The sequence below is a fragment of the Gymnodraco acuticeps genome, unplaced genomic scaffold, assembly GCF_902827175.1.
Source record: "Gymnodraco acuticeps unplaced genomic scaffold, fGymAcu1.1, whole genome shotgun sequence".
Classification (NCBI taxonomy): domain Eukaryota; kingdom Metazoa; phylum Chordata; class Actinopteri; order Perciformes; family Bathydraconidae; genus Gymnodraco; species Gymnodraco acuticeps.
Window position 1 is genome coordinate 2,789,218 of NW_022990125.1, and position 27,871 is coordinate 2,817,088.

Below are 27,871 nucleotides of genomic sequence, written 5' to 3' on the forward strand. Positions count from 1 at the left end.
CAGTGAAGAAGGAGGGTTTGTTAGTCGACGGTAGCAAACAAGGCACGTGAGTTGTTTTTATTTTTGGTAATGATGTCAGAGAAGAACGATTGTCGTGCCTTTTTTATTTCCTGATTGTAGATGCAGAGTCTCTCTTTATAGATTTCCAAGTGAACTTGGAGATTTGTTTTTCTCCATCTGCGTTCAGCTTTTCTGCACTCAGTTGTTGCTGTTCTCACAGTCATGGCTTTTCTCCATGGAGATATTTTCTTGCTAGATACTTCCTTTTTTTTAATGGGAGCAATGGTATCCATGACATTTGTTATTTTTGAATTAAATTGATCAACTAGCTCATTTACTGAGAAGTTAGCATGGGCAATTGAGGGAGAACAAATCTGAGCAAACATTTCCTGTGCATTTTCAGATAAGTGACGTCTAGCGGTTACCTCTTTCTTAGCAATTGTTTGGACGGGAATAGAGCTCTCAAAGAAAACACAGGAATGGTCGGAGAGCGCAACATCAGTCACCACAAGCTTAGAGATGTTCAGACCCTTTGATACAATTAATGTTCCCGTGCACAGTGTCAGGCGTTTAAGGTACTTTTCAAGGATTTTAGGATCAACCAAACGCCTACATGGTAGATTTAAATATTACCATAAATTCTAAACATTTTACAGAAATATTACAAAACAGAGTGATGTCCAGTACAGGCACTTTTCACCACACACTTCAGATGGTAGCACCCGACATCCTGCCAGCCTTATGAATAAATTACTTTACTACTCACTGCCAAGTGTGCGACAATGAGCTAGACTGTATTTTTGCCATTTAAATTCCTGAGCCCATTTTTATGCAAATGGGAAATTTATTGTAACAAACCATGTAACGCTGGCAGTAACACCTTATCTTAATGAATATCAAGTGCGGCTGTATTTCCCTGCTGCAATAGCTCACTAATCAACTTTTAGTTGGAATGTGATTCATAAAGGGACGATTCATGGCCTCTCGACTTACACTCAGACTCCGCGGCCTATACGACTGCGCGTGATGAGGATTGATGAAGTCATCCATCAGATTGATCGCCAGCATTCTACCAAATGAAAATGATTATCGAATTACTGTGGCCGAGCCGTTTAAAGACCCCAGACTCGTAAAACCGTGAAGTTAGAGCTTCTCTGAACCCACTCAATTAAAAAGTACGAGGTAATCGCTTATACATGCTGTTAGTTTGAGTTATGGTGGTTAGCACCTTCTCTCGCCACTGGTTCTCCTAAGATATTGTGCAATTACTTAAGAAATTATACATTAAACCTTTAAAAAGTATCAAAGGTTTAAGTTCAGGTGACCTTTAGAAAGTGCAGTAAAGTTAAATACAAAGTTGGACTATGTTTTTTTTCTTTTATAAAACGGCTCAGCTGTGAAACATAATCCTTAAGCCTCCTTCCGCTGTCAGTAGCGTGACATGAATCTTAGTCCATAAGCTAAATATTGATATTAATCAAAACCTGAAAAATAATTAATCCTCTTTACTTGTTTGTCCATGTTTTTGACCTTTCTCACCAGGATGAGTATCCAGAGTAAACAGTAGATCTGTTGTTTTCTACTGGCCTCCTTGTGACTTGAATGCAACATCAGCACTGCAAATATTACAGATATCAAAGTGAACTTTTAACAGTAACGGTAAAATGTGATTTAAAGAATAAACTTGGATCCAAACAAAACCATCTGTACGTTTTTATTAAAAAAACTCCCACTTGGCAGTGGAACCGCCATATGGGCATTCAGCTCTTACCATAGCTATCCCTTTGGCCCATATAAGTTTAAAAAATAATTCTTCCATCAATATATGTCAACTGCTGTAGGGTTAAAGGGGCAGCCTGGGCTAAATGCAATTTTAGGGGTACAAAATATATTAAGCATATTGTTGCATACCAAGTATTAGCCAGAGTTAGTGGGGCCAAATGGGCGTTTATGCTTATCATTATGGAGCCCCAATGGCTTGACTTGGTTCAGTTTTGGTGCTTATCTGGACTTGTTGGCTTAAATTATTCTTCAAGTTGAAAGGATACTAATCTTTTTTTTTGTTCAACACAAATACAGCAAGTAACATAAATATAGAACAAACCGCATAGTCCCATTGGAAATCTGCGTTTGCCTAATTTGCAAAATTGAAATAGTCATTATAAACTTAACATTTCTAATGAGGCCTCCACATACTGACATACATATTGCAAATATGCAACACTAACTCCTATTTCGAGACTAGAAATGTCGGCCTCGATGGAAACCTGCTGCATATCCGTTGAGTCCGTAGTAGGGTTTTATCTATTATTTATTCTAAATGACTAAGTAAGCCTTAATATTAGACAAAATAAGACATAAGTTATCGTTAGCTTAGCTTAGCTTACCTACAACAATAAACCCTTCGAGCTAATTGAAAACAAGGCTAAATGCAGATATTTCTTAGAAGGATTTCTGGTATGGTGATGAAAAACAACAACACCTCTCTCACTAACTAAGCTTTTAAGTCCTGTTCTTTGGTTAACAATCAGAACTATCTCCGTGCTTTGAGGATTTCCTCACCTTTTGTCAATAAAGATGCTTTATTTAAAATAAGAGCTTTAGTACAAATGATGATTGGCCCATATGTAATCTCGATTTCACAGAGCAGAACGACAACAACAGAAAATCCCAGAGGGCTTTGTCCCGTTTGTTTTTAACAGCTACTCCAATTACCATCATTGGACACTGGGGACAAGGTGACAAACATGTTGTTGTCTGTGTGCACATTACATTGTTTGTTTGCTCTCACATACCACCAGGTTGAGCTAATACTTCACAGCCTTTGGTTAGATTAGAACATTTGGGAGGTGTCAATCAGTAGCCCCGCCTACTACCTTTCCATTGTAAGTGTCCTGTGGACCAATAGAAAAGCAAAGAGGGAGCATTCACCCTCCACCTTTCCCTCCTTCACTCTGCCTGTCTCCCTGTCCTTCTCTCCCTTCATTCACTGAGGATCAAGCCTTCATAATCCCAGGATTTTATATCCACCAAAACAGCTTGGGCCCATCAGCAAATTGCAATGGCATATGGTATAGGTTTATGATTCATCTGGCACATGCATAGCAATGAGAGCCTCATCATCCGTGGGCAAACACCGGGAAAATATTGTAATGTTAAACGATGCCAGCCACGGAGAGAAGAGGCAGCGGCCGTGTGGGAGCCTGTGTTTGTTCGGCCCAGCGAGCGCAGCAGCTGAAGGTTGTAAACAGCTTTTCAGATCTGCTGTCCTCCCCAGCGGACCGGGCCAGATTAAGGACGGACTGGACACTACGAGAAGAAACTCCAGAGGGAGAGAAGATGGAGACAGGCAGGCCTGAATATGTCTTAAACAAAAAGCCCTAAACACCAGGGATTCATTTACAATGTCGACACTTGTTTAAAAAGTTTTAGATACAAAATTCACAAACCCTCAAAATAATTAAACATGAAGTGAAATGGGTTTAATAATGTTAACTTAAAAATATGAAGCAACAGCCAGAGGGGACAATTCCAATGCAAACATATCATATGTCTGATTCTATAGAAGACTATGACAAAATTACCTCTCTTTTTACTTGATTTATTACTTGTTCTAATTAGCTAATGGTCTAGATTCCTAGTTGTAGGTCTATCTCAATGAAGACTTGTGTTTATTTTATAAATGATGGTCCTGTTTGGAGTTAAATAAACAATAAAGGAGGTTGTGCTTTTATGATGCACTATGATTGACAAGTTGCTATCAAGAATTTGTTGCCAGCACAGTGCTGTTAGTTTTGTTGAACTAAAAGACAATGACTCTTTATATTCCTGCGTGTAACTTATTTTGCAACCATCCTAATTGAAATGATGGTTAACGTGTTATAGATCTACAGATCAGGATCTTGTTAACTAAGTTAGCCTGGAACTTAGCGTTTGATATGCTGGTTGTGCCGGGCCTCGCTCCTCTCAAACTCCTCACTCCCATTCAAATATGGTCACTTCAAAACAAGATGGCACTGGTCAAAATGCCAAGTTCGGGCTATCAGAGCGTTGGTGGCTAAAAAGATATCCTGTTCTTGTGTGTAATTTAACCAAGTGTTGAAATTAGAACATTCACTGCGAGCTAATATGATTGCAGTTACATTTCTTTGTAGATACTGTTAAAGGCACAGATCACCCAAGCTACCTCAGTTATCATTTGTATTGTATCATAGTATTCCCGCTGCTTGTTGCACCCACTGACATAATCCACAGCATTAGCACCATTTCCAAACATCTGCTGGAGAAGTCAGAAGCGATCTGCTGCCCCCTCTGCCCGAGCCTCTTTGGAAAATGTGACATGATAACACACAAACACCTCCAGCCAAACTTTCCCTCTGCCTTCATTAAAGCGCGAAACAGAGTGCTGCTGGCAAGGTGACTCCAGCCGGCAATGCCACGGCTCCACCCCCCCACCGGGACTTAAACAGCCCCATGCGATTGGCTCAGAGGGCTTTCGGTCAGACGCAGTGCCAGGTCAATATGGGTTCAGACGGGGAGCAGAAGCGACTGTGGATGTGCAGCTCGGAGAAGGCCATGAGCTAACAGTCAGTATGTTGGAGGTTTATCATTGGCGGGCTCCAGACGGCCCCACGACACCCCCCACCCCCCGGCCGGACAGGTGATCTCGCTCAGCCGCCTGACTCAACATATGCCCCCGCAGAGCTTCTACACACATATTGTGCCATCATTATTTCATACCTAGCAGGAGCGTCTCTGAGCGCGGCACAGATAGGTGCAAAAGCAGGTTGCTGTGAAAAGAGTTATTTATTTGTTTTCGGTGTGTAGCAAAAGGTAGGAAAGGGAAAATGGCAACCTTTTGCATGTGCTGACCATCTGTCCGCTTGAAAATATGTTCACCTCATATTTAAGGCAAAGTATTTTTTTAAAACAACCTGAAAGTTCTAGGTTTTTTTTCTACCGGAAGAAGTCATTAGATCACTTCCTGGTTGGATTACCTCCATAACCTGCTTCTGACATAGCATATGACTTCATAGAATATCTTTTAGTTCTTTTAAAGGTCAAATCAATAGCTGGGGGAGTGGCTGTTGTTTGTTACGGTGCTGGTTGGTGGTATACTTATTAGAGCTTTGACATGCTGACAGTCCCGAATTAAGCCCAACTCTGGCTGGGTCGGGCGGTAATTTCTTACATTTCCCCTATTGGCAGGATTTCTGGTTGGGTCACATCTATTTCTTGTGTGTTTCCCCCCCTATCCCCAATAAGGATTAATGTTATACAATCTCTAATCTATGGCATTGTTTGGGGTGAGCTGAACATTTGGTTGGAGATAATTTGTGCATTTTTTTACATTGGAAATTTGGGTTTTTCGTTAAGCTCTGGTTTAGGCCTTACTTTTGGGCTTGCTTATAACTGGAAAATTGTTTTCACCTGCATTTTTATTTTACTAAATGTTTTGTGTTAGATGTTACACTTCATCTGTATCAATGTTGTTGCATTTCAAACATAAAATAAATAAATGTGCCATTAAAGGGGCCATATTAAGCTCATCTGTCATGTCTGTCTTGGATTTTGGGATTATTATATGAAAAGTGAGTAAATCACTGCATTTATTTTTGAGGTATTATTATATTGAATTCGTTTTGCAGGGTATAGTGCAGTATGTGAGTAATAAAAGTACTTAGTTACCCAGTTCTTTTTTCTAAATATGTTTAAAGCTTTTTATTGTCTCATGGTTCGACATGATTAGGTTTTATTGTACTGCACACATTGCCTAAATCTTGCGTGTAATATGATTGTTTTTAACACATACACCAGTGGGTGTCTGCTTCCTCACTGCTCTCGTGGAATAACTGCACACCATCAGTGACATACAGTCTAATCATCTAACAGGAATCCTAAATCTTTATCAGCACATATAGTAGCCTATATTGGGCTTTAAAATTCACAGGAAGCTCAAAGATAAAGCTCTGAAATCCCGAGCCGTCAAGCTACTCCTAATCCCCCCACCTGCATTTGCCACAGCAGCTCTCCATATCGCCTGAGAAGGGGATTTAGTTGTAATGCTCTCAGAAATACAATGCATAAAATCAAGTGTCAACTCTAACAAGCTGTTCTTAGGGCGGATGGGCGGCCCTCCGGGGTCCTGCGGGGGTCCGGGCTCCGGCTTTGAACGGTTAGCGGCCGTGCAGAGTTGCAGCAATTGATCCAACATTACCCACATTTCAGAGACAACTGTGAAAATCGGGATAACCTGGGAAGCCAGACGGGCTTTGGAAGGGGGGCAACAGCTGCTGAAGTCCGTCCGCTGCCTGCCAGAGAAACTTTATCAGGGGAAGTGGAGGTTGACATTTTATGGCAGCTAAGCCCCCTCCATCAAATTGCGAAAACAGAACCTTGTGGCGCAGCTCAGGATGGATTTAGGGGTTTGTGCAGTGTTTTCTTGGCTGTGACCGTTAATATAAAAATAGAAGAATAAAAAGACCTTCGGAAGCTTTAATTTTTTTTCCAAACAACATGTTAGACCAGATACAATAGTGAAGTTATTTCTTCATTATTGGGTTTGAACCTAAAAATTACCAGTCATTCGATGGGATGTGGATTTTATCAAGGACACTCATAAGAATCTTTACAATACATTTATATTTTAACATTTTGTCATTGTGTCAGTTTTGTGAGTTCCATTTCCTTCTGAAATAGAAAATACTTGTGGCGTCTAAGCCTCTTTAAACACAAAATACATCTTTTGGGTACTTCAGCTGCTTTATTCTCATTTCAGATGTCTTTTTATCTCAAAACTATTTTGTTTGTTTGAATATGGCAGTGTGTATGCACTGAGCCCGTTTACATTACACAAGATGTATAAGCTTGAATGGCAGCATGGTGTATGTGCAGGCTCCAGTGTCACAAAATAATAAAGTGTCTTTTAGCGTTCAGAGACTGGAAGCAAATAAGTACGTTGTTTGTTTTTAGATTGATTGAGTAACAGGTTTTTTTTAAGGGCTGAATGAGTTGTTCCTTTTTTTCATGTTGGTAGTTTTTACTCTTTTTGTTCTTACGTACATTTATTAATCATGGAATTGATCACCACATTTGCCTATTTTTGATAATGCATAATTGTTTCTGTATGAGTCAACCATGGTACTGGCAATAGGGATAACACAATACAATAAATGAAATAAAACTCAATACCCAATTTGATGCCATGGTAGAACAACAAAAAACCACCTTATTTAAAAAAAAAAAATGAACATATCATGTTGACGTCAAAATTATCTTTGGCCCAAGATTGCTTGAATGCATAATAATGTCTAACGTTAGCTCTCCAACGGTCTTTGATTTTTGGTTTACCAATGTAGAATAATCAGTGTAAATGTATAGATGACAGGAGGCTCTTGGTCTCAAGCCCTGACCTTAGGTACCTGCTGACTGTAGAGAAATAGTATTGTAACGCTGTCCTAATTTTCGAAGAAGATCCAACTTGGTATTCGCTCATGTGACATCCTTAAAGGTCACCTATCATGCTATTTTTAGGCAATAGCATAGGTCTCAGATATATACAAATATATAAAAAACATGTCTATGAAGTGTTTTGCTCAAAATACCAAACAGATCACCCATTCTAGCCATGCCTCATATCCCTCTATTTCACTTCCTGTTTCAAAAGTGCTGATTTTGGGTAAAAAGCTTTAAAAAAAAAGTTGGATAAAAAAGAGGGGCGGAGCTTATGCCTGCTCATGCGGGAGATTCTACCGGCAGATGCTGCCGTGATGAAACGCCATATCATGGATTATCAAGGATTATGTCTGAAACAGTATGGAGCTCAAAGGCTTTCTCTCTTGCCGGTTATACCACAAGGTGAGTTCCTTTTTATTTCCTGCTTCTTCACACACATGCTCTCCAGTACAGGTTAGCTCTGAGTGTTAGCGATGCTAATGTAACACCGACCATATTACGTCCAAAACAGTCGGGCATTGTATCTGATAGCAACTTTCTGATAGTGCTGTGGGTCTGCATTGCCGCAAATGTGGATCAGCTCCGTTGTAGCCCCATTTTTAGAGATTTGGGTACGGAGGAAAAGAGAGAGGGTTTTATTTTCTGACGCTGCGTGAGTTCCCCGACACACCGGGGACACATATTTATGCATACAAGACATCAAAAAGTGCATTTTGCATGATAGGTCCCCTTTAAAACAAAGGATTTACTATAACAAAGAAACTCATGTACCTTTATTCAGTGTGTAGAAACAAAACATGGGGACTGTAACAGCCATAACAATGTGCTCTTACCATTCATAAACTACTAAATCAAACAACGCCTGAAATGAAACTGTAGAGGGAAAACAATCAAAGATGGTTTATGTGCTATCTAGACTCTAGACAGTGGTCAGGCACCAGACTTCAGTTTTAAAACATCATCTTTTGCACAATGAAGTCAGATTAGCTCAAGTGTTTTATGCAGCCAGCTGTGTTGAAAGCCACACTGCCTGCATGCTGCTGCAGCTGATGCTCATCATAAGCACAACAGTAAACAGAGCAGATAAGCAGATATTTGAATCAAGATGTTAAATGAAAACATGCTCCCTGATCTCTCCATAGCTTGTTATAGTGGTGACATTTGAACTGTGTGTGGATCAGAATGACACAGAGGATGTGTTTGGTCTAATGTATACAGAATCAGCAGTTCACTTTGAAAAAAACCAGAATGACTCAAAGTTTTGTTTGTTTCCCACAGCTGTTTTTCAGTCAAATGTTTGTAATCAAGACTCGAGTAAACTAAGAGACAGGAAACAAAGAGCTGATGACGTTGGTACCATAGACTGTATATATAAATGGACGTAGGGTCCGTGACGTCACCCATAGGATTCTGCAGAGTTGCCGTGAAGCCCTTAGTAGGCGGAGTCGGCCACTAACGGCTCGACGGTGTCGTCAGAGTCTAACTCCCGCCTTCTCCAAATAAGGGCAAAGAGGCGTTGCTGCCAACGAGCGTGACGTTCGAGTCCTAGCTCAGGCTAAGAAGCTAAGCTAACATGCTCTCAGTATCAATCGAATGTAAAACATGATTGATGAAAGTAGTAAATCGGTCAGATTTGACCCGAAGACAACAGGAGGGTTAATGCCATATTCACTTAGTAACGCATGAACAACTTTTACAAATATTTCTATATAGTCTGTGTTGGTAAATGTCATCTAGGTTGCACATTTCCTGCTGAAATACATGCATACCAAGTCACTGCGTGGCACTTTGGTTTTGATAAAACAGTGTAGTTCCACTATATAAACGTTACATTCATAATCAAACGAGACAATCTGCAAGATAATTAGCTATTTGGTATTATTCTTAATGCTTGTCATTCACACGTTAATAAAATAAAATAAGTACCGATACATAGCAGAATAATTGTGGCGGTGTTCAGCTTAATAAGCCTTGCTCAACATCATTTATTTAGCTAATACTACAGCGGGCTGCAGGCGAACCAAGTCCGCGTTACGATGCATTCCTTGATCTCCAGTTATAACGCCGGACTCCGCCGCTGGCCGAAGCTAACGGAGCCCCAGGGTGCTAGCTACGGCCGCCGGGACGCGCTAGCGAGCTAGCACCCTGCAGCCCCATTAGCTTCGGCGGCGTGGACTCCGGCGGCCCACCCCTTTTAACATTTGCTCCCGTTTAGCATTATGGGCGTCATAGCCATATAGTATAAAAGTCTTACCCAAGGCTGAATCATAAACTAAACTGTATATATGTATAAAGGGTTACGTCCTTAGCTGGCTAATAAGCTACATAACAGGCTAAGCTAAGAAGCACCTGCTAACGGGGTTAACATGTATAATATTATCATTTTACTCACCGAAAAAAGCTGAAAGTAGACTTCTTGGAAGATCTGTTAGTACATTCAAGCGCACAGCACAACATTTTAATTATCTGGTATTTGTAACAATATTCCCTAACAGGCATGATCACCACGAACACAGCTAAAGGACAGGGTTTCCCACACATAGACTATACTTGGGCGGGCCGCCCAGGTATATTAACGGCCGCCCAAATATATTTCGCGACCCATTTATTTATTTATTTATTTTTTTATATACGTTTTTTTTTTTTTATTCGTCCGTGACCACGACGCCAACTGCAATCAATTAACTTGTGGACAATGATCCCTCGCTCCCTTGCTCTGATCTCGCCTCGTTAAGTGGCCTGCCTCACACAGGGTGGTGACTGGCTGTCTACATGATGTGGCCTGCCAACATGGCCACTGTCATAGAGATCATAAATCAAAGCCCTTGATTGGTCTCTGTGTGTCATTCAAGCTCGGGATAACCTCAGCTCAGGTGAGGTAAAGGACTCTCTGAGTGTTTAGATAGTTAACTTAGTCTAAGTTCTCAGTGGGTCTCAAACGGTGTGGTCACCATTTATGTAAACACATATTTCCATTTGAGAGGGTAGTGATTGATCTAATGGATAGTGAGGTGGGCTGAAGATCGGAAGGCTGTGAGTTCAAATCCCGCCAGGAACACCACCACTAGTGTGCCCTTGAGTGCCAGCTTTACGCAAAATGATTATACAAAATGAAAACTTTTTTTTTTTTTTTTCCAGCTGAGCCACAGCACACACGCTGAATCTCCCTGAAAACACTGTAACATATTTATTCCTGTATTTATTCATTCATGTTTTTTTTCCTACATTTATTTATGCTTGAATCTATTTATACTTATGACATGTTCCGACCTCTATATAGGTGAGGTTTTGAGCTCTTTTAATTCCATCGTGTCACCAGCGGGCCCGGGTACAGGAGGGGTAATATCGTTCTTATTATACATCCATGGGTATTATGAGCGTTGTGGTTCAACGGTTCAACCGATCTGAATCGCTTCGTGAAGCAGTCACGTGGTATCGACAGGCAGCGAGGCTTCGTTTGTCATCGATGACGTCACTGGCCCAAAACGATACAAGCCTCGATACATGCTTCACAAAAAGCTTCGGGAATTACTCGACACATGCTCCGAAGCCTCGGCGCAATACGTAACATCACTAATTAGTAGTGTGTCATAGTGTTCTGTGTTTAGTATACAGTAGGGTTTGTGTGTGTGTATTGCTTAGATCCAGGTTGCCTAGCTCCTGTAGAACAGCATTTAGGATTATTGACATTGTGAAACCGCTTAGACCCAGGTTAGTTTAGCGCCTGTAGATCAGCATTTGTGGAAGTATTGCTTAGACCCAGGTGATTAGCACCTGTTGACCAGCAACAGCTGTGTTCCCACACAGCCTCATTTTGTTTAGTGTTTTGTTCCACTTTCGAAGTGAGGTACTTTTCTTTCCTTTTGTAGCATACTGTGCAACTCTCTTTTGGAGTCCTCTTTTGTTAAATCGTAACAGTTTGGTCCGTTGTTGGTCCAGGCTGTTCGTGTACATTATTGTGTTCATTGTTTTGGTTACAAATAAACCACCGGTAACATATACCAATTCCAAACTGGTCGTGTCGTGTCCCTTTGGTCCCCCTAGCCCAATAGGGAACGTAACAGCTATGATACATTGTTATAAATGCTCTACTTTACTGTTACCTACTATTTATATAGCTCGAACTTGAAGAGTGACAGCATTCAAATACTATTTAAAACTTTATGCATCAATTACGTTATATACAGTGCAAATACAGGGCCATTTTGTATAAGGACTACTTTACTATTGATATTTTCCATTTTTGCGTTGCAATAACATTTTGAAAACAAGACTTAAGTGTTTTACCTAAGTATAGTGATTACATTATTTATTCCAATGCTAGCTGGTTTCAACCACTTTTGACTTTTTTTAAATATACTTTTATATTTCTCTAAAATTAACAGAAACAAAGTTTAACGTGGAGATTTATTTTTTATGAATTGTTTTATTTGTATCTTATTTTATGTTGAATTCGGCCTTTAACTGATAAACACCAGTGGACAGAAACAGTTTTATTTATTTAAAATCTGGAAAAAACAATGAATTTGAGAAAATTAGAGTCGAAAAGTGAATTTACTAATCAACCCTTTTCATCTTTATGACGTCTAAAACGTAAAGAAGGAGACATTACTTTCAACTTGGACACACACACACACACACACACACACACACACACACACACACACACACACCTCAGTTGGCATCTTGTCACAGCATGCAAACATGGACGAAGCAGAAGGTGTACGAGTGCATATCTTTACTAAATAAGAGAGACCTTGGAGGGATTCTGAGAGTGTGTGTGTGTGTGTGTGTGTGTGTGTGTGTGTGTGTGTGTGTGTGTGTGTGTGTGGTGCCTCCGGTGGCTGACTTCACAGGGGGAGAGGCTGCACACTGTCCACTCCTCTGTCCACACACACTCGGAATAATCACGTTCCCTGTCGGGCCCTATAAATCTGTAAGGGCCAATTAAAGATTGCCTTTAGCATGTCCACCCCTACCAGCACACACACGTGTTAGAAAGAGAGACACACAAGAAAAACAAGAACACGGATCGCTTTCATGAATATATATTTGACACAACATACAGGAGTGTAAGACAAGTAGAAAATAATAACAGTGTACAAACTCGTAAAAAAAGCGTTGCAAAAAAACATAATTATTTTGTATAAACTCACATTTGTGCAGCTTGTGTGCCTGGAACCTGGACTTAAAGGTGCTACGTGAATATAAAAAGGCAGTATAACAGAGAAAAACTATACAATTAAAACATCATAAAATTATGAATTACATTATTTGCAACTGAAATAATGTAGCAGAAATAGTGCATGCAAATGAAATTCAGTCCAAAAAAATAAAATGTTTTGATGAAAATGAGCCAAAGACAAATCAACAATTGTGACAATCTACTTTTTCGATTTGATAATAAGTTGGCTGAAGCGAATCAATAGTTTTGAATTAAATTATACATTTTTAAAAACTTTTTTTCACTGAAGTGCAGAAATACAATAATACTTTTTGTCTCTTAATCAAATATCAAAAAGGCACACAGAAATTCAACAAATACTTATAAAAAATCTTCAACAATAGGTGGTAAAATGAATATTATGCATAGCATGATGAGTGGAGGGGACACGGGGGGGGGGCATGTGACGTGTTATTAGCGGGCCGACTCGTGTTGTGACTGCTATGTAAATATCTCATTAGTTCGGGTTAATAACATTCCTGTGCTCTTGGTTGTAACATAAAAAAAGATCCGAGTGCTAAAATCTCCTCGTCCGGCGACCGTCCAGCGAGAGGCTGATGAGCCTATTAAATGTCAGCCCACAAAATTATGCAAGAGGTTAAAAGCGTTTAAGTCGGACATAAATACCAGCACACCCCGAGGAATTTGATTTGGAATTATTTATGTCCCTGCGATCGGGACGGAGAGGAAACAAAGGAATAATTAGAGTGGCGTGGAGCACGCCCTCGCGCCCGCCGAGTGTGAGACCCATTCCCCCTCAAACTTGATGGTTGTTGAACTTATTTTTAGTGTCATTTGATAAGCTTCCCTGCTTGCACAGAGACATCCCACTGACCCAGCCACTGGTCATTGTCTATACCGCTTCCCATCAAAGCCGGCGCGCTTTGTCAGGTTTCGACTCGAATATCCATTTTTCATCTGAGGTACGGTATCCGAAGTGACTGGATCATTCGAGCCTTTTTCTTCAGCTGCTGCCCCCTTTCCTCCCCCACAGTGTTTCCGCTCACACTAACATCATTTGGGATTGGCGTCATGACAGCACGCTTGACAAATCCACAATATATATAAGTATATATACCCTGCTTTTTGGGGTGAGGGGTGGAGGGGGGGCGGAGGGGGGACATAATTTCTTGAAATGAACAATACTTATCCGTCCGTCGCATCCGTTACTTTGGGTTTGCGTTTTGGACGTGGCGCAGCGTCACCGTGGCGCAGTGTCCTCTTTTTTCCTGAGAAGAACGCAGTTATAGGTCATTCAATGTCAAAAGGCATAAAAAAGAGACAGCCAAGTCTTCACAGGCTGCTGCTTGCTGTTGCCTTTAATTATTTTAATTAAACTTTGATATTCTGGTGCCAAGGGAACTAGTGGGTTGTGACGCGTCCGGGAAGCCCCTCGGAGGATTGAGGCGGTGGGCAGAGGAGGGTCCGGGCAGCTGTATCTATATCTCTGAAGTCTTAACTGATAGGCCGGTTTATGGGCAGTGATGTGCTACGCCTTACTGAGCAGAGAGCAGACTGCACTGAAAACAGGGGCAAAAAACACCAAGCGCCATGTCAAGGTCTTCAAGGCATCAATCCCTCAAACCTAGCTGGAGATCGCCTGGTCAGGAGGCTGTCCTGCGGTCGAATAACGCTCTATTAATTTTCTTGTCCCGAGTGCATAATGAAAGGAAGGTGTCTTAACAAAACAAAAAAACGAGAAACTACAGGGCAAAGTCTTGGTGCCTTCCAATACCTTGGGGCATCCTGTCTACAATTTGTCATGCGTGTGCACTTCTCAGTGTTAAAATGACAAGATAAGCCAGTCAAAGGGCAGCCGGCGGGCAGCAGCACGCTGAAGTTGGACAGGATTTGTGATGAGACATTGCCGAAAGGAACGGACTTCTGCACTTGTGAGGCCCACTGGGATTATTCCGACTTCCACGCCAAAGGCAAACCGCCCCTTTCTCTCTGTTTTTTTCCCTTTCTTTAGATAGCTTCCGTCTGTGTCCATGAAATTAGGTTTTTCAGAGAAGGCACAATATGGTCAGAATATGTTAAGCCTTCGGTGCGCACGAAAAGCTAACCGAGTTTGAACGCTGGGGCGCCCCTTCTGCTTATTTTCATCTTAATTAAAAAAACATTTGATCATAGAAAAAGGTAGTTTAATAACTTATTGAGTTCATATTAACATTCACCCCGTGTTTTTAAGAGCAGAAAACCAGGAGGGAAACTTTGTGCGCAGAGTAGTGTGAGCAGATAGTGGTTTGAGCTGCAGGGTTAGAAATCTTCAAAAGACCTGAACTTCTTCTCTGTCCACAGCGATCAGCACATGTTGGTTTCACACAGCCTTCCCCTCTACTGATGCTGCACACGGTTGAAATTCATACACCGACCCTACAAAAACACAAAGGGAGAGAGAAATACAAATGTAATCAAATGTGCTAATATTTCGAATTATTTTCTTATAATCTAATTTGCCTTTCAGTGTAGTCATCATTATTTGATGACTGACTCTTTGATAACAATATTTCTATTACATAAATGAACCCGGAAAGGAAAATGTATGCAATAATGTTAAATATGCACAAAAAGACAATCTATTCATCAGAAGATTATTTTATTGATAAACGAGAGGTCTAAAAAATGCCCGGAAAAATAGAACAATGTCGAGGTGATATATATATATATTTCTTCACATCGATAAGGAAAAATGGGAAGCATGAAATCTTCATATTTGAGTTATGGCTAAAATTAGGAAATGTTCTGGAAATGTTTGCATAAAGATACTTTTTAGATATATTGATTATGAAAAGATAGTTACAATTATTTTAATGTCTATTTCTCGCAGCTGTAAAACACAGCACAATAATAACACATTGTACATGATTAACAAACATAAATATTGAAAACATAACGACTGGATTACGCAGATTAATACATGACGGTATCATTTCAGGACAAATCATTTAAAACAGTATACAGTACCTAACAGCAGAAATGATGTTAAATAAAAAAATGAAATGAAGCACAACTTGTGAAAACATTTTGATACCCTTCTGACAAACAATACATTTCACCTTTGTCATTGTTTACATGCTCTCACCCAATGTGTGTGTGTGTGTGTGTGTGTGTGTGTGTGTGTGTGTGTGTGTGGCTGTCTGGGCCTCTTGCTTCAGCCTGCTCACCAACAGTAGGCCGACTGGCACCAAGAGGGAGCTCTCGCACAGCTAATCTTCAGCAGCCGCAGGCCTCCAGCCTCACTCACACACACACACACACACACACACACACACACACACACACACACACACACACACACACACACACACACACACACACACACACACCACACACACACACACACACACACACACACACACACACACACACACACACACACACACACACACACACACACACACAAACACACACGAGCCTGCCTCTCTGCACCCCCTCACATCAGAGTCTACATGTGCTTACTGTAACCTGGACACTGCATCAGAAAAGGGAAGCTACTTTATTAATTCCTTAATTAATCCTTGATGGGGAAAAATGGCTCCTCGGATTAGATATGGAGAGGCAGTGAGCAGCATCATATGAGATGGAGCGCAAAGGATAAGTTTAGCTAAATCACAATATACATTTTGCAGCCATATCTGTTGATGCAGATGAGCAAAGCAGGGATGGTGAATGGCTCAATGACGTGAAGAAATACTCAACAGCAACATGTTTTCTCACAAACAAAGGGCCTTATTGACAAACTGTAAAACCACATTTCTTCTGAAACGCAGTGTTTACAAAGATTCGGACAATCTTTAATGTTTCCATTGTTTTTGTAATTGAAGAACAGAATCTAAACACTTTGAAGAGCACACTTGAGTACCGTCATGTTTTTGTTAATAATTACTTATGGCATTTTCTTCAAGTCTACAGTTTGAAAATTGTGTAAAATGTAATTATTTTTAAAATTATGATTACAAAAATTATTATATATACATTACAATATGTTGGTCTTTTAAAATAAACACTACAGCAACACTGAAAGAGTAATAGCATCACATGCATTTTATATCCACTACTGACGCTACTAAATATGACAACTTGATAGCATGGACTTCCTCCAGAAGTACATCCACTTCAGAAATGTTATATATGTATATATATACATATATAAAACAAATGTATATGTTTGAAATCAATTGCTACACCCACTCTAGACTTTTTTTGATATTCTTGACTTAATTGTTCTCACATTTATTTCCATTTCCATTTCCTGTATGGGAACTGAATGGTTGTGTACTTGTTAATGCCAATCAACTGGCATGTGCAATTGACAAGACTATTGATTCATAATTATAAGAATGTTATTATGTTTCTCGCAAACAAATTCAAGAAAAAACATGGGAAGGTTCGGTGGATGAGAACCAATGTCTGTTCTTACGAGGACAACCGTTTAATTAGCATCCGGAAGATTTGGTGCGAGAAGACAGACGTGCTCAAAACTCCAAAAATAAAAGCTCTATTTGGTTTTGAACTCAAGACCTTCTGGCTTTGAGTGTGTGACCCTTGGAGCCGCCATGCAGGTCGATGGCCATACCTTCATCTCTACCAGGTCTTTTGCAAGCAAGCATGAATACACTTTGTACAGAGAGTGTATCCCTTTGGCACAGCAAGTGTACAAATAAATGCATCATGGTATCCTACATAGGACAATCCAAAGGTTTATTCAGACGGAAATAACTCAGCATGGATAAGATGATTTTTACAGTATTGAAAACAAATCAAGTAAAAATGTGTGTTCGCTTTACACCGACCGTCCTCTCAATGTCTTCAGTACAAATCTCTGATAAAAAAGATCAAGCTGCAGCGTCGTTTCATTAAGGCAGCACACCTTAAATAGATACAAGCGGCCGAGATGGGTTTTCTCCGCAGGGTGGCTGGTGTCTCCCTTAGGGATAAGGTGAGAAGTTCGGTCATCAGGGAGGGACTCGGAGTTGAGCTGCTCCTCCTTCGCGTCGAAAGGAGCCAGTTGAGGTGGTTCGGGCACCTAGTTAGGATGCCACCTGGGCGCCTCCCTAGGGAGGTGTTCCAGGCACGTCCAGCTGGGAAGAGACCAAGGGGTAGACCTAGGACCAGGTGGAGGGATTATATCTCTTTGCTGGCCTGGGAGCACCTTGGGATCCCCCAGTCAGAGCTGGTTGATGTGGCCAGGGAAAAGAAAGTTTGGGGTTCTGCTGGAACTGCTACCCCCGCGACCCGACCACGGATAAGCGGGAGAAGATGGATGGATGGATGGACCTTAAATAGACCCAAAGTATGCCAATATTGGTTTTCAAATTGGGAGAAAGGATGGAGAAAATGTGTGATGACCAACTAACTGAATTTAGAGTAAAATAAGAGTAAAACCTGCACATGTAAATATGTTTTCTGATTTCAGACCTGAACTCTGTAACCTGTGTGTTTTTTTGTACCTATTATTGCATCTCTTGTGATACTGTGGTTTACACAGTGATTAGTTCATTATGTCCAGGCAAAAGACACACTTGCTGATAATACTACCCAGGTGGTCTTTGTTATACGAACCTTAATGCACTAATTAAGATTAAGAGAAAATAAATGCTAATACGCATGTGTCACACAATTCTGATTTCCGATTCGTGCCCCAAAAGGTGGATTGAAAAAAGCCCCTCTGAGCCAACTTGGTTTACTGAGACAATTTAGTATTGAGTCATTTGTCATTGCTCTGATAGTCAAACTCTTGAACCACGTCCCATAAATACATTGGCCCTTAGTAAGGTTTAGTTGTCTGACTTTCTGATGGGGAGAAGTGATTTCCTTAAAGAAAATCAGTGGGGATTAGTGAACAAAACATTTCTCAAATTTCAGTCAACGATGGACTTTGTTGGAAAAACAAAATGGTGTCGAAGGCGTGAGCAGAAGTTTGGAACGTTTTAAATAAGCACAGACTTTGATTTAATAAATGTGCAGATCATATTTGAACTGCACATCTATCTTTTCTGATTGAGAAAACAAAAGCACATCCTTGCACACACACACAGTGCACGTGGATGCCTTCCATTGAGGCATTATGGACACAGAGACCAGGACATTGGCTCCTGAGCTGCGGAGCGTCTGCAGGAGTCTGGTGGGGGGGCTCTTACAGTATCCGCACTACAGTCTGGCTCGGGAGCAGGAGTGTGCGCGGACCGACTGTGACGAGGGCTTTAGACAAGCTGGAGAATCTTCCATTTCTCATTATTTGGCAGGCCTGGTGGGTGTTTGATGGAGGGGTGGGGGCTTCGCTCCGTCTCTGCATGGTAAGCCCCTCGACGTGTACCCTCTGCAGCTAATCTCGCACAGTCAACAAATAAGGCACATCAGATGCTGTTTTGGCCACGGCCATCAGAGCGGCTAAGTTCAGTGGATTGTACGGGTTTCACAGGACGCAGGGGGGCTCGTGAGGGAGAGGTGCTCTGCACGGCAGCAGCATGGCAGGCGAAGCAGGGGGATCTGGTGCGAGGGTGAAGCAGGTGCAGCACAATACGGTCAAACCCATTCCAGCTCCCCAGTCCCCCGGATGAGCGGGGCCCGATTTGGCAGCCACCTTGTAACTGGGCCATGTTGGAGGGACGGGGGCCCACCTGTGCCACCCGGAGCAGCAGAACAATAGTCTGAATATGTCAGCACAAGATGTCAGTGAAATCTCATCAGACGGACATGAGTGTGACTGCAGATAGACGGGTGGATGAGTCAGGGGGAGAGATGGAGAGGTGAAGAGACAAGAGGAGGGGGGGGGGGGGGGGGTCAGGGAGAGGCGTCCACTTCCAAATGAAGACTGATTAATAAGGTTCATTACAGACACTCCTCTGGCTTTCTATTGATACAAATGGATATATACATATTGAACCTGGTGGTTTTCAGTGAAGATGCTCTGTGTGCATGGCACCTAAAGCTGTTGGTTCCACTTTAAACCTTAACAACACTAAGAAACCCCCATCTAGATTGGGAGTCAGGATGTGAAAGTTACACTTCTCGCCTTTACAAAGGGGCCCCATTATGCTTTTGCGGGTTTTCCTTCTCCTGTATTAAGCCACACTCTACCCCTCTGCCTGAAACACCTCGATTGGACTACTTTGTTTACTTATGTAACATAGTGACATCACTACGTAACACATATTACGTTTCTTTTGGCTAGTGCTCCACACAATGTACGTGATAGGCAAAGGGGCGGGACATCTCTAAGCGGTTGCCCAATCCCAACAGAGCCGGCCAGCTAACCAATCAGAGCAGACTGGGCTCTGGTTTCAGACAGAGGGTGAAAAGAGGTGCTGCAGCACAGGCAGTATGAGAAAAATAAAGACCTTTTGAATGTAAAAGCATGTGGACATGTCAGAGTCACAAAATACAATTTACGAAACCTGAAAAGGAGCATTATAGCTTTAATAGACATTTATCAGTTTTTCCTTTACTATTTAATATATTGTTTAGAAATCCTCAATAATCTTTTAGTTCAAAATAAATAAAACTGAAAAATGAAGCTGCCATGTGTACGTCTCAAACGAGTTTGAAACGGGTCTCCACACATTTTTGTTGGGTGACAAATAAATGGAAATAAGCACAGCTGATGGTGCGTTAGACCCCTTCCAAATGTTTGTATTGGCTCGTCGTATTAATTGATTGTATAGTTTTGTCACATTTACAATTTGAAAGAACAAGAGAAGAAGCGTGAAAGAAGGCATCCATTTAGGTTACAGAACGAATCTCCCATCTGGACTGTAGTGTGAAAACACTTGCAAGCATGAGAGTTGTAATCCAGTTGCAAGATGCTTATTTTGCAGTGATAAGCTACAGGCTTTGAAAGATTTTATTACCAGAGCAGAGACTTTTTTCCACATTAGAGCTTCACAGCCTATACAGTATCTTAGCTAATCTAGGGTTTACTTAGTCCAACAGCAACACTTATCACATTATTCCAACACTTGTCTGTTGTTTTGTCAAATTGTTAATGAGCTGAACAGCAAATCCGTTCTGCATCATATAGTTGTTGTTGTATGTTTCACTGCAGGGCGTACTGCTGCTACACTTGCATTTGAAAAGGGTCTGAGGAAAGCTTTGGTTTCAGAAATCCCAAGGAATGTTCCGGTCATAAACCACAAAGAGAATCCTTGCTCCATGTTTAAGGTAATATAAGGCACAATACTTGTTGACTGTAAGCCTATCACGCACAATGCGTTGGGGCGCTATCCAATACAAGGAACAGTTAAGATCATTTACCTTCAGGGCTCAATTCTGATATGGACAAAGTAAAATAAATGTACGAATAAATACAAAAACATGTTGTTATTCATTGAAAGTTATCGGTAACAGAAGGCAAAATAAAGGTTATACAAAAATGTGCCATAAAAATAGCAGAAACACACCCAAAAAAACATTATATTTCATAAAGTATAGTCACAAAAAAGAAAACATGGTGTTTTTTTTAATGTACTTCTGTAGGTTGTAAAGAATGATGGTGCCACACATTGGATTTTAAGTGAATATTTTTTGATGTATTTTATTCAGGACCTTAAGTTGGCCGTTTTAACTTTAAATCCAAAAGTTTGACTTGGCCAGGAAATAATTTCAACGGTCAATTCTAAATCTGGTTAAATGTTTTAACTGTTTCCTGCTGGTGCATACAAACAAAGTACAACAAATCCAAAAAGTGTGAACTGTTCCTAAAGCAATGTAACAGTCATGCTCTGTGGTGGAAGCAGCAGACTTTTACAAGTAAAACAAAACTAAGAATTAACACCACACAGTGTCATCATCCCTCTTCAAGTCCCTGCCTGTGGAGCCTCAGCCACCAGACATGTGTTCTGTTTTACTCCGTGTCCTCTGCCACATATTGAACAAATTAAAAGTTCAAGTTAGAGGGAGAAGCACAGCTGCACAGGGACAGAGGAGAGAGCCAGGGTGTGAGCAATCCTCCCTTCCATGAGGCTGCTGGACCTCTTCTCACAGCCCCTTACACACACACACTGCCCACACAGCGCTGCCATCTGGCCTGCTGGGAAATCAGAGCCACCTGAGACTCGGCCAAATACATGATGATCGCTGACAACTCGGGCAGTTGCACATAAGGTACACAGGAGGACAAGATTCAAAAAGAAAAAACACGACTTTCACTGTTAAGTTTAGCACACATGTTGGAAGATGCTGGATAATAAGTAATGCCTTAAGGAAAACCTTTTTCTGCCTAAAAACAGGAACGGTATATGCATCCATGTTTTATGAAACTGGCTTTGTCCAGGGAGATTGTATAGAAGTGTACGAGAAAAAACAACCCAACTTCTCACTTGATTTATTACTTCAGAAACATTACAGTGATACATTTAGGTTCTCTATTTCTAGTTTGAAGTCGTCCGTCATTCAGCATGATTACAGCCCTATTCTGAGACAGAAGATAAAGCAGTGTATTCTTAAGGTCACGTTGTTTAGCGTTATATGAAAAGAAACAAAGGAAGGTTGTCCTTTTTTTCCTTAGTACATTTTGTTATAATCACAGATTACGCTAGTCTTATATATGCACTTACACTCACCAGCCACGTTATTAGGTACACCTTGCTAGTACCAGGTTGGACCCCCTTTTGCCTTCAGAACTGCCTTAATTCTTCATGTCATAGACTCACCAAGGTGCTGGAAACATTCCTCAGAGATGTTGGTCCATATTGACATGATGGCATCACGCAGTTGCTGCAGATTTGTCCGCTGCACATCCATGATGCAAATCCCTCGTTCCACCACATCCCCAGGGTGCTCTATTGGATTTAGTTCTGGTGACTGTGGAGGCCATTAGAGTAAAGTGAGCTCATTGGCATGTTCTAGGAACCAGTTTCAGATGATTTGAGCTTTGTGACACGGCACGTTATCCTGCTGCAAGTAGCCATCAGAAGATGCTTACACCGTGGTCATAAACGGATGGACATGGTCAGCAACAATACTCAGGTAGGTTGTGTCTTTTAAACAATGCTCAATTGGTACTAAGGGGCCCAGAGTATGGCAAGAAAAACATCGCCCACACCATTATACCCTCACACCCAACCTCAAGGCAGGATGGATTCATGCTTTCATGTTGTTTACGCCAAATTCTGACCCTACCGTCCGAATGTCGCAGCAGAGACTCATCAGACCAGGCAACATTTTTCCAATCTTCTATGGTCCGTGCAAATGGTAGCCTCAGTTTCCTGTTCTTAGCTGACAGGAGGGGCACCGGTGTGGTCTTCTGCTGCTGTAGCCCATCTGCTTCAATGTTCAGCGTGTTGTGCGCTCAGAGATGCTCTTCTGCATACCTTGGTTGTACAAGTGGTTATTTGAGTTACTGTTGCCTTTCTATCAACTTGAACCAGTCTGGCCTTTCTCCTCTGAATTCTGGCATCAACAAGGCATTTTCGCTCAGAGAACTGCCACTCACTGGATATTTTCCTATTTTTGGACCATTCTCTGTAAGACCTATAGATGGTTGTGCGTGAAAATCCCAATAGATTAGCAGCTTCTGAAATACTCAGACCAGCCCGCCTGGCACCAACAACCAGTTCAAAGTCACTTTAACCACCTTTCTTCCCTATTCTGATGCTCTGTTGGAGTTCACCAGGTCGTCTTGAACATGTCTATATTCCTAAAGGCATTGAGTTGCTGCCATGTGATTGGCTGATTATATATATGAGTTAACCAGCAGTTTAACACGTGTACCTAATAAATTGGCCAGTCATTGTATATCCCTGTGAACATAAATAACGGCTAGACGTTGCTTACAAAGCTGACGAGGGGAGCAACGCTTCTCTTCAGTTCCACCATCTTGGCTAAATATGGCCACTTGTTTTCCAAAAAACAAGAAGCACTAGCCAATATGCCGAACTCAAGGCCACAACATTATAAACTAATGGCTGACATCACTGTGATTGCGTCTAATCTTATATCCAGTCTATGGTTGTTTCTGCAATAGCAAAAACTTACCATCAAACCATATGATAAAGAAATACTACCTCTGACACCACATTTACATCTCAGGCAAGTTGTGGATAGTGGGAAATCAAGCTCTGATGGCTACTTCAGTGACCCAGGGAGCAGAGAGGAAATGAGTGACAGCTTGCAGTAAAAAGTTATGCTAGCGGGCAGCAGCATATTGTCGGCAGACTGTCAGAGCATTGCTGACTCCCACTTGGTGCAGACAGGACAATATTTTACTGAGTGGAGAAGGAGAACATTTTTGTGAAGACAAAAAGGTCAGCTGCTTTGGTCATAACCATCAAGCCAGCGTTAGCATTTTTTTGGTTTGGCCTTTTGTTGAAGTTCGCACTGCCATTTGGAAATAATGTTTACCAAAACTTTAGCTTCTGGGTGCAGATCATCTGTAGTAATCTCTCTTCATGTACGTTTTCTATCATTATGAACTCTGATAGCTCCATTAGAGCATTAGATTGTGTTTGATTTTAAAGTGTCTGTTTTTCTTGTATGACTGTGTTTGTTAAATGTGACTTTTGTAAAGCATCTTTGTGAGTCTTGAAAAGCAATATATAAATTAAATGTGTTTAAGATATGATACCTGATGAAAAATTGTTGTTCATTCTCCCTGTCATATTTTGTTGGTATGCCAATAGTGCCATTGGCTCCAATATGTGCTTCCTTATTCTACAACACTTCCTGTAAGCTATGGAACAGTAAAAGTTGAAAGTCTAAATGCTAAAAAATATAATCGGTCAAGTCTGTATCCCAGGTATTTGCCAGAGTAAAGGATGCATCTGTTAAAGGGTTAGCCACATGGCCAAGTCACAATGGCAGCATCAAAATGGAGATATTCAGTTGGAAAATAGGACGTTGGAAAGATGAGGCCGCTCGCTTGATTTCAAAACAGAACCGTTTACACCTTCTGATGCATGATGACCTGGTGTTTTCAGTTTTATTTTGTTTCCTGTTGCAGCATCTGTTAACATGTACCTGCTCAATCATGCACCCAACCATTGTGCCCAATATTGCCATCTGAATGGCTAAAATGACACAGCTCTCGACTCTGTATCAGCTGTCAGATGCTGCAGGGATAAGTGGTTTCTCCTGAAGCTTAAACATGGACGCCGCGGTACAGTAGGTGCAGCTGTTTCCTGCCGGGGCCTCCTGCTTCCTTCCACCCCCTTCCCCCCGCCTCACCCTCTTGTTTTTTTTTTCAGAGTAAGTGCACATCATTGGCAGCTAAAAGCTCTGGGCACCGTCCCTCTGGTTGTTCCAGAGAAATGCCAACCGTTTTGGCGTCGACAGGGCCCTCACAGACGGCGCACGAAGGCACAGATGGCACTAATGGACGAGCAGAATCCAACCGAGGGACCGGGACAGAGCCACACCGGAGCGCCGTCCAAATAACTGTAGTGTGAATGTACTGTATGGCCAACGAGCCGCTCTGCTCTAGCGGGGACGATGCCACGGCAATGCGGCATAAAGAATTTAAAATGATAAAATAATCATAAGAGAGGGAGATCGTGGGAGGATCGGCGTGGAGCGCTGCCAGGAAGATCAGACAGAGGAGGGATTGTTCTCAGGATGATATGTGCCGAAATGAGTTAGACAGACGTCGTCTAAGTCAACCCACTCCAGCCAGACAACTGGGTTTACAGCTAAAGGACTGACTGAAGCACTGTCTATTAAAGAAGATCCAGTTCATAGGCCGCACCTTCTCCTGATACAATGGTACTTTTGTTCTCACCTGTGATGGGACTTACATAAAAAAGATATTTCCCATACGATACCCGAATGCCGCAGAATTTAACATTTGTTTTGCAAAGCATTCACAAAAAAATCCCTGTGTCAACCACTTGCTTCTTAAGCTAGTAGTGCTAAGCAGATGCTTGTAGGAAGAACTAGTCACAGCTTTTAATGGTGCAAACAGGCTACTGAAACCCAGTTTGGAGCACCATGTTCTTTGGATAAAAGTTGAAATACTTCTAAAAGGTCACGATAGCTTAAGTTTGGGCCATCTTCAGCCGCCTGCGTTGTTTCTAAAAATGCGAGCGGCTTTCAGAGGTGAGAGGAAAAGCAGATAGGTGGGCAGACTGGAAGAAATTATGGCATTACATTATTTTGCAATCTAGCAAAATATAGATAACAGTTTATCAGGTGCTAGTTGGCAAAGAAAATACAGTAAAAAGCATTACAACCTTAAATGATGACACAAGTAAGATACTAACTTGTAGAACACTTTGTATAAAAACATGCAAACTGCAGTAGCACCCAAATTCCACAACAACAAAAAAGGAAAGAAAAAGAAGCCAGTTGTACAGTGGACACACAGCTGCTCAATGTCCCAGAAGCTCAGATCTGCAGTCCAACATGCTCAGACAACATGTGCAAGCCTTCCGAACAAGGATTCCAAACATAAACTGAAAATAAAGAGGGGGCCATTTGTTAATTTTTCTTCTGGTTGCCACAGTGTATCAGCGTCGACAGAGGGCCAGTGGGCTCATCTGTACTTTTAAATTACGTGTCATCGCCACAACCGTCCTCCCAGAGCAGCCAGGAGAGACGCCACAAACACTCAGAACTGCACTTAAAACATAAGCTCACACCATGTCTCCAGGCAACAACCACATCAACTAAACAGCTCTTATTTTTGCTTTAAATAACATTGGCCCTTCTGATACAACACTGTTTTGGTCAACAGAATGAACTTGCTGAAACCTAAGGGTTTTTAGATACATACATACCAACAGCAATGATGACAAATACATTAACAGGAACAAATGTGTTATGGTATTTAGGACATCTAGCATTTTCTTCTTCTCTATATTGTTTCAAGATATTAATATGACTTTGTTGGGAATTATTTATTTAACCCCTGCGGATAATAAAGATATTATAAAACACATTATAAGACTATTATAAGCAAGCAGCCTACACAAACTAAAGAAGGCGATAGGATTACCTCACTTGCTGAATAATAGTGTCAAACCGGTAAGAACAAGTATATATTTCCACCTGCATTCTGCAATTATGGTCTGTCATTTTAGAATTTCCCCATCACCCCAGTGGACTGCCTCACAGGCGAAGCATTGACTAGTTAAATATCTAGTAATCAATATATATTTGAAAGTCTTCATGGAGATAAAAACAGCATTTATTGTCTGAGAAATTGAAAACATATACAGTCGAGCTTTAAGGAACACGTTGGTCTTTGGACAAAAGTAGTCGATAACCTCTTCCAGATAGCAACAACAAAAAGATATATAATTGCAGATATAAGGGGCAGAGAATGGAGGAAGAAAATTGTTGTTGCTTATGTGTACTAAACATTTTCTAAAACTATACTTTCTTATATACTTTCTATATTAGACAATGATCTGTCTGGATCACCTGATAAGAGTCGAAACAATTTTCTCTGCAGAACGTATCCATCAAGTCGCACGAAGGCCTCTGAGCGTGATAAAAGCAGTTACAATGTGTAGATGGTGAAATATAGTCATTTGTCTTTCCTCATTGCTGCAGTAGATATTATATTCAGAAATAAAACATGTGCATATATGTCAATATTTGTATAAAAGCAAGCAAGTACAGAGTTGTTGGTGAATTAGATTTTGAATGATATGATGATGTTCGCCTTCATGATTAGAGATATAAAACGTGTGTTAGGATATTCAAGGTTACACATTGATTCTAACTTCTCAGTTTCTGATGTGTCAGGGAGACCAACATATTTTAAATATCATTACAAATCTGCATACATGGATTGCTGCTCTGGTTTCCACTCATGCATGGTTTGAGTAAATGTTACTAAATCAGTTTCACTGTGTGGCTTGTTATTACTGTGCACCACTTCTAATAGAGGACAGAAGCCTTTAATATGAACCATTCAAAAAAGAAACTGTTTCTTTCCAAAATGAAATATGGTAGATATCCACTTGGTCTAACTTTAAATGCATCTGTCAACATCAAAGTCATTAGCGTTAATATGCTTTACTTGGACGCAAGTCCTGTTTTTGTGAGAGTAAGCAGATATATTATCAAGTGCTGAAGATCTTATTTTGGAATGAAGATCTTTGATTGGCCTACATTTTTCCATCAGTGTATGTGGGAGTGGGTGTGTTCTCTGCATGGTTCCCCCTCTCTCCCCCCCCACCAGCGGCATGCTGGACGGGGTCACATGTGATCTGCTCTTAGCAGAGATGCAGGCCATGCGACAGGCAGGGC

General features: G+C 41.2%; 1 protein-coding gene and 1 long non-coding RNA gene across 2 annotated transcripts in view; one reads left to right on the top strand and one right to left on the bottom strand.

Moving 5' to 3' along the window:
- LOC117546412 lies at positions 1-27,463 on the top strand. The gene is made up of 2 exons (XR_004569006.1): positions 1-46; positions 24,865-27,463. It is a non-coding gene; the product is annotated as an uncharacterized LOC117546412 (long non-coding RNA).
- Positions 12,488-27,871, bottom strand: part of antxr2a (ANTXR cell adhesion molecule 2a) — a 79,284-nt gene continuing 63,900 nt past the window's right edge. Inside the window, 1 exon segment of the mRNA XM_034216631.1 lies at positions 12,488-15,055. Within this exon segment, the coding sequence (XP_034072522.1) occupies positions 15,017-15,055 (39 nt within the window). The 3' untranslated portion in view covers positions 12,488-15,016.